The sequence below is a fragment of the Capsicum annuum genome, chromosome 2, assembly GCF_002878395.1.
Source record: "Capsicum annuum cultivar UCD-10X-F1 chromosome 2, UCD10Xv1.1, whole genome shotgun sequence".
In the NCBI taxonomy this organism is placed as follows: Eukaryota; Viridiplantae; Streptophyta; class Magnoliopsida; order Solanales; family Solanaceae; genus Capsicum; species Capsicum annuum.
Window position 1 is genome coordinate 63,407,016 of NC_061112.1, and position 7,765 is coordinate 63,414,780.

The 7,765-nt window shown below is 27.9% G+C and overlaps 1 protein-coding gene across 2 annotated transcripts; it reads right to left on the bottom strand.

Moving 5' to 3' along the window:
• Window positions 1-2,416: 2,416 nt before the first annotated feature.
• Window positions 2,417-6,615, bottom strand: LOC107860923 (alanine aminotransferase 2, mitochondrial-like). 2 transcript variants are annotated; one of them, XM_047406307.1, is made up of 6 exons: window positions 6,512-6,615; window positions 5,459-5,532; window positions 5,273-5,377; window positions 4,685-4,822; window positions 4,473-4,547; window positions 3,628-4,290 (listed from the first exon to the last, which is right to left on the bottom strand). In XM_047406307.1, the coding sequence occupies exons 1-6, from the start codon at window positions 6,555-6,557 to the stop codon at window positions 4,219-4,221; spliced, it is 510 nt and encodes a 169-aa protein (XP_047262263.1). In that variant the 5' UTR covers window positions 6,558-6,615; the 3' UTR covers window positions 3,628-4,218. The 2 variants fall into 2 exon arrangements, with proteins under 2 accessions (XP_047262264.1, XP_047262263.1); XM_047406308.1 differs by lacking the exons at window positions 3,628-4,290; window positions 4,473-4,547 and adding an exon at window positions 2,417-2,707.
• Window positions 6,616-7,765: the final 1,150 nt, after the last annotated feature.

Genomic DNA, 7,765 nt, shown 5'->3' on the forward strand with positions numbered 1-7,765 from the left:
CTACAAACAAAACACTCCTCCTTACTAGTAAGGATGCACTCCTACCCACTATCATCTACCCTAATTCGCATTCTTCACACCTTATTATTCGCAGATGCACTTATGTATTTATTATACACCATATAATAGATACAAGTTATTGTTCTTGTTCCTCATTGAGTTCTGATATGAAATTCAAACTAAGAGTAAGTTAATTTTCACCAGACTATCTCATAATTGACACAAAATTCAAAGATATCTTTATTTTTTGCAACATCCAATCCACACATATACTAGTTTCAGAAAATTGAATTTACAAAATCTTTTTAGTAGTTGTCAATAGAGTTCAACGGAGTATAAAGGTTTGGGTGTGTTACTAATAAGAAGTAAAGCAGATAGTAGAGCGTCAACATGGCTATTTATACTTCCTGCTTTAGCTACTTGCTTTGTGATTTTATTATATCACCCTTAATTAATTTTGAAGTTATTTATGTATTAAAAAATAATAATATTTGATAAAAAAATGAAAGAGACGTTTATGACATGTCTGCTTCTATTGCTTCAATCATAATTTTACTAAATATTATCCCTAATTAATTATTATAAGTTATCAAAGTATTAAAAATTTAATAATATTTAATAAAAAAATAAATTACTTACTAATAACAAGGAAAGCAGGCAATAGAGCGTCAACATGCCTACTTCAGCTGCCTACTTGCTATGTAATTTTACTATATTACTCTTAATTAATTATTATAAGTTATTTATGTATTAAAAAATTAATAATATTTAATAAAAAAAGTAAGATAGACATTTTATGACATGTCTGCTTCAGCTGATTCAATCGTAATTTTATTAAATATCACCCTTAATTAATTATTTTAAGTTATTCATATTTAAAAATTAATAATATTTAATAAAAAATAATTTACTTACTAATAAGAAGGAAAGCAGGCAGCAGGGCGTCAACATGCCTACTTCAGCTGCCTTCTTACTCCGTAATTTTACTATATCACCGTAATTAATTATTATAAGTTATTTATATATTAAAAAATTAATAATATTTAATAAAAAATAAAATAGATATTTATGCCATGTCTGCTTCATCTGATTCAATCGTACTTTTACTAAATATCACCACTAACTAGAAGTTAATAATATTTAACAAAAAAGTAAAATAGACATTTATGATATGTTTGCTTCAGCTGTTTCAATCGTAATTTTACTAAATATCACTCCTAATTAATTATTATAAGTTATTTATGCATTAAAAAATTAATAATATTTAATAAAAAAGTAAAATAGACATTTATGACATTTCTGCTTCAGCTACTTCAATCATAATTTTACTAAATATCACCCTAATTAATTATTATAAGTCAGTTAAGTATTAAAACATTAATAATATTTAATAAAAAAAGGTAAAATAGATATAAAATAAAAAATTAACTCTTGCTATTTTAAATTAACTTGACGTCTTATATAAGATCCAGTTAATTTTTTTCACAATTATTTTTATAGTAATTTTGCTATATCAATTCAAATTTGTTGTTGTGAGTCATTTAATAGTGATCACAAAGATTCAATTTTGATCCAACTAATTCTTGTCTAGGCGAAATTTTGACCCTAAAGTATGATTTTGAATGAAAATGAAGAGGGTATATATATACACACATGTTCAATTTTATTATGCTGACAAAAACAGTGAAAAAGTTGAGGGTTAGAAAATCAAGCACCCACCAATCTAGAAATGCAATAAAATCAAGTTAGATGAACATCAATCATATTCTTTCAATAGGCCAACCGGTTTGTTCTCTAGTTTAACGTACATCTCAATATTTATAGAAATATTTCTTTAATAGAGTCCAGTATTTTTTTAATTGAACAGTAGAAAGAAAAATATTAATTTTTTAATCATATATTTTAGGAGTCCCATATATTTTTGAAAGTCTAGTAGAAAGGAAAATATTAATTAATTCTTCAACCATATATTTAGGAGTCCCATATATTTTAGGAAGTCTAGATACTCTAATAAAAAATAATTAAATAATAAATTAAAAAAATAATGAAAAGATAATTTTGTCTAGAGAAAAGTCTTTTAATGAAGGGTAAAAAGTTCGAATCACTTTTTTAAGAGTCTTCACACTTTTAATATATTATAGACATAGATATAGATATATAAGAGTTTTCACACTTTTAATATATTATAGATATAGATATAGATATATATAGATTTGTAGTTGCCTGTATCATTTGTATTTTTACTAGATAACTCTTGCCCATGCATAGCACGGCCCAACAATTTAAGTTATGATATATTATGCTAAGCTTATTTGTTGCATTAGCTTAGTTATATTATTCGGAAGACAGAAATAATATTAGAACCTGTTCGTTCATCATTCAAGCATGGTGAATTTTGGACTTTATTCAGATCACATTCACAAAAATAATCAGAATGCAACATATCTAATAAAATTTAACAAGTATATATTGCTTGCTACAGAGCAATTACAAACTGAATACTTGATACAAGTCGAAATAGAGCTTAAGAAAGTTGTTTCTAATATGTATGGCCAGTACGATTCGTAAGCAAACCCGAAAAGAACAGCCAGCAAAAATATGGTATCAAAAAGTCACTTCTTTGCTCCTTCTTTAGCTAATAGTTCTACGTCCCTATTTTGTTCTCTGAAGTCCTGCATCTGTTCAGGTCCTCTCACAACATGCATTCCTATAAAATAGATTTGTAACAATTATTATTTATGAAATTAATTACCTCCATAGAATCAATAGATATCTGGAGTACGCATCATATTTCTCATTGGACTGCCGATATATTTGTTGTGCCGAAATGATAAAATACCAAGTTGTAGTCTTCTTCATTACCTGCAATATTATGAATATTTTAAAATAATTACTACGTCAATTATAAAATGATTCTTATCAATCACCAAAGAACACTGTAGTCTATACAGCCCTATAAGTTCTGTTTTCCTCAAACATTTGAAACAATGTTCTGTTTTTTTTGCGGTGATATACATTATTCAAAAGTAAGCATAACCTTGACAGTTTCCTGATAAAGTTCTGCACTTTCACATAATAGTATATCAATATGCAACACTTGGGTTGGACACACTACTAATATGATGTTGATTTAAAAATAGTAATGTATTGATTTGCAATACTTAAGTCAATAGACCTCCGAACACACACTACCAAATGATATATTTCTGTTGATGTAAAACAATAGTGCAGTACGCCTAATGTCCAAATTCACCATAAAAATACGTGGCAAAGGATAGCAAGAGGGACACCTTTTTAAGCATTACTTTGAAAACATTAACACAACAAAGTGTGACAAACAAAATAATTAGCACAGCATAGATATGAAGAAATTCATAAACCTTACAACAATAATAACATATCTAATGTAATTCTACAAACTAAGAAATTGACAAACTTAAAAAAAAAAAAAGGTTACATAAATTTTTAAATAACCTTACAATAATAATAACATATCTAATGTAATTCTACAATATCTAATGTAATTCTACAAACTGAGAAATTGATAAACTTAAAAAAAAAAAAAAGGTTACATAAATTTTTAAATAACCTTACAATAATAATAACATATATAATGTAATTCTACAAACTGAGAAATTGACAAACTTAAAAAAAAAAAAAAAAGGTTACATAAATTTTTAAATAGCATGAAACAACTCTATTCTTTAGATGTTCAATTTGTTGCTATCATTTTCACAAATCAATATACATAGGTGTACGTGTTGATCCAGCATCATTAAAAAGTGATGTATTCATCAATTACAGTTGAAACTAAAGCAACAGATAGTAGAGGCAACCCTCTTATAGAAAACAAGCACCATATGTAAGAAGTCTTCCATGTTTAAGAGTTATACTACTCTTTTAAACTTTTTTATCGTTTATTGAAGTATCATATCATTCATCAAGCTAATATATTTGTTATTCTTCTAAAAAAAAAGATTTTTAAAAAATAAGAGATGTCAAGGTAAGCTGAAAATAGCTAATGTTTATCTCAAGGCGATTTTTTCTTCCATAATAATGGGTATAGAAAAGAAAAAGCTAAATTACTCTCATTTGACAAGTGATAATGTAGACAAACGAAAGAGATAAGACAACCAACAAGAGGGATGGATTGAGGAAGTAATATCTAGCTTTTGACACAGACTGGGAAGAAACTAAAGAGATGTCCTTTTCTCCAAGTCAGATGGAGCACACAACTTTCTTAAATGAGTGGAACTGCTTCTCAGGCACATAAACATTTTCTTGATACACCTGCATGAGTTTCATAACATATAAGAGGACTTATAAATTAGAAAATTAATTGCAAAATACTCAGGAATGAAAAACAGTGTGAACACTTTCAAAACAATTGGAGAATCACTGGTAAATTCCCATGGAAGTGAAAGAACTTGCCAGAAACCAAGCAAAGAAGCGTCAGAAGGTAAAAAACTCACTTCATCTCCCAGAAGAACAAGGCCTTCTTTCTTGCATAATTCCACAATTTCTCGTTGGTTGGCCTCAACAAGAACCTATCATGCCATTCTGAAATATTATTGACAAAGGGAAGACCAGCATTTTCCAACCAAGTAGGTTCTTATTAAATAACATAAATCACATCCTCTATACAAAAGGTACAATGAGATTTCAAAATATAAAAAATCAATACCTGCCTAGTTGGATTGCCTAGATTGATCACAAACAAAGCCCTAATGTTAATACCCTTGGATTTTGCAGTTTTCAGCTGATTCTCAAGCTTTAAGACCTCAAATCCCCATCCTGTTTCCTCATCAAGATAATAAGGAACCTAAAATACCAGATAAAAGCATACATTAGAGGCTCTTGTGTGATTACCTTCAACTGAAGAGTAAGTCAATCAGGTTAGTTCTCATTAATAATAGGTTACTATAATTTCTTCCAGAAGTAAGCAGGTCAATATAACCTGTTAATATAATTTATTTTAATAAAGATCCGGTAGTTGCATTCAAAGACAACTATACAACCTACACTACTAAACTATATATTGATGCAAAAGCACTTATGAGAGCTCCATCATGGAGGGAAATTGAAGCAGAATAAAGAGGATATTGGGGGATGGGACAGAGAATTCCGTCATTCTCTGAATCGATGAGCAACTGCATCATCATATGGATCTGAATAGAAGATGAAAAACTAACATTATAAGCAACTTGCTACTCCTTTAGTTACTTCTTTCGAAGCTGTACAAAATAACTTTCCGAGATCAAATATAATTTACTGCAGGGCTTGCACCATCAGTCAAGAAAATATCATTTGGATCAGCAGGGAATCCATCATGAGCTTTGATACCAAATGCAATTGTATCACGTAATCCTTTGATGCCCTAGATTTAGCAAACACAAGCATAAGTTTTATGATTACACTGGCTGCAAATCTAGGACAATATGATAGAAGATATAGTCACCTGACTGTGGCTGTATGCACTTGTTGCTCTACCAGGAATTTGGTCTAGAATCTGGAAAGCTCGTTCTATTGAATCTGCACTACAAAAAAAAAAAGAGAATGAAAAACATCCAAATAGCAGTCTCTCTCAGTTTCTGACTGGTTGTATGATATGTAATTTAGAAATTGCAAAAGCTTTTTGTGTCTATTTGGGTGCAAGCAACAATACCATAATATTGAGGAAAACAAATTCAAAGAAACAACCTATCAGCTAAAACATTCCAAAAATTTGTGAATGACTAAAATTTAATAACAATAATGCATTGCACTGATTAATCAATACACAAATAAGAAAAAAGTAGGAGTTTGATTATAGATAGATAATATGCATACATTTTGAAGCTAAAAAGCAGAAACAATAGCCTACAGATATTAGGTGCAAATAACACAGAATCATCAATTATCTCAAAAATATTCAACTTACAGCTTCTCAATCATCACAACCTTCCACATCCTATTATTTTTAGAATAAAATAATATATTTTATTTTTGTCAGGATGAAAAAAATATAAATAAGAGCTGACAAAATAAACAACGAATTATCTGTTCAATTTCACCTTTAATAATAAAGTAAAGATACATGTTCATTAAGATGGTAAAAAGATATATGAAGCTGGAAATTACAAATAAAATTCATGTGAAATGAGATTTATGTCGTTGTTAACATAAGACAGGATTTAACAACTAATAAACACAAAATACAATTAGTTCATTTGCTTTCTAATTCTACTGCCACAAACTTAGTTTACAATTTTTTAGCAGTAGTTAAAACTAGCAGAAAATAAACAATTAAAACTAGCAGAAAATAACCAATCAAAATTAATTCAGTTGCAACAAAAAATAATTGTCTGTAGTGGCAAGTGACGCGTAAGGTATGGTCCATTGAATTCTAGGAGGAAGAGGGACATACCCACAATCAGGATTCAAGAAAGTAGGCTACTGCAATGATTATTTGTAATAAATTTAAAAAGAATTGGGAGAAAGATTAAAGCAAAAACTAAGAGAAAAAGCTTACCTGAATTGGAAGACCTTACTGAGAAGATGGGGGCTTCTCGAATCATGTTATCAGTTTGAAACAGGTGAAGAGAATGAAAACAGAAACGGAGGCTTCTAATTGGATTGAGCACCACTTATGATATAATATGTTAATTATCATTTTGCCCTTTAATGTATGAGTTAAAAGACTATTCTGCTCTTGATCGTCCAGGGCTCACTCTTCTATATAATAGTAAAATAATTGAAGATGAAATGTTATTTTCTTTCTTTAAACACTAGTATTTATATTTAATGATACAAATTATATTTTATTGCTACAAATTGAACAATATAACTACAAATACTGAATTATACAAATACAAATGTTACATTTATATTAAATAATACATATTTTTTCAACTTGAATCATACACATACAAATGATACTTGTTTATATACAAATACGAATGATAAATTTAACATACAAATACTGATGATACATTTATACTTACATGAGACATTACATATTTGCATATTTTAGACTCAAGCAAATACAATAAATTCATATACATTTTTGTATTCAAATATAAATAATAAATAATACAAAGTTATGGCTAAACTATCAAAATACAAATGATAATGTATTGATAAAAAAACAAAAAAAGAAGAAGAAGGGGAAAAAATACAGAAAAAGGAAAGGAAAACAAAAAGGAAAGAAAAGAGAAAAATGAATAAGAAACGAGAAAGAAAAATGTTGCTTTTGTATTTGTATTTTATAGTTCGTATTTGTATTTGTATATTATAATTCGTACTTGTATTTATATTTTATAGTTCCCACCATCATTCATATTTTATACAATTGACACTTGCATTTTAAAAAGTGTTTTGTAGTTGTGTTTATTTTTGACTACATATTGTATTTATATTTTGTGATTTCATTTTGTTTGTATTTGTATTTGTATTTGTATTTGTATTCTATTTTTTTGGATACACTTGTATTTTTAAAGAACTATTTTGTATTTGTATTTGTAAGTTGACCGCATATTGTATTTGTATTTATAATTTTATTTATTTTATTATCTGTATTTGAATTTATAGTTGACAACATCATTTGTATTTTTAAACAATCGAAAAAGAATTGTTATTTTTTTCTATGAACACTTGTATTTATATTCATCAATTTTATTGATACAAATTGAACATTGCAAATGCCAAATTATACAAATAAAAATGCTACATATGTATCAAATGATACATGTTTATACAAGTTGAACCATACGCATACAAATGGCCC

Coding starts and splice junctions, on each gene's coding strand:
- LOC107860923 (XM_047406307.1), bottom strand. CDS start 6,557: ATGATTCGAGAAGCCCCCATCTTCTCAGTAAGGTCTTCCAATTCAG. Junction 5,378..5,458: donor GTGCATACAGCCACAGTCAG/GTGACTATATCT, acceptor TGCTAAATCTAG/GGCATCAAAGGATTACGTGA. Junction 4,291..4,472: donor TTGTTCTTCTGGGAGATGAA/GTGAGTTTTTTA, acceptor AAACTCATGCAG/GTGTATCAAGAAAATGTTTA.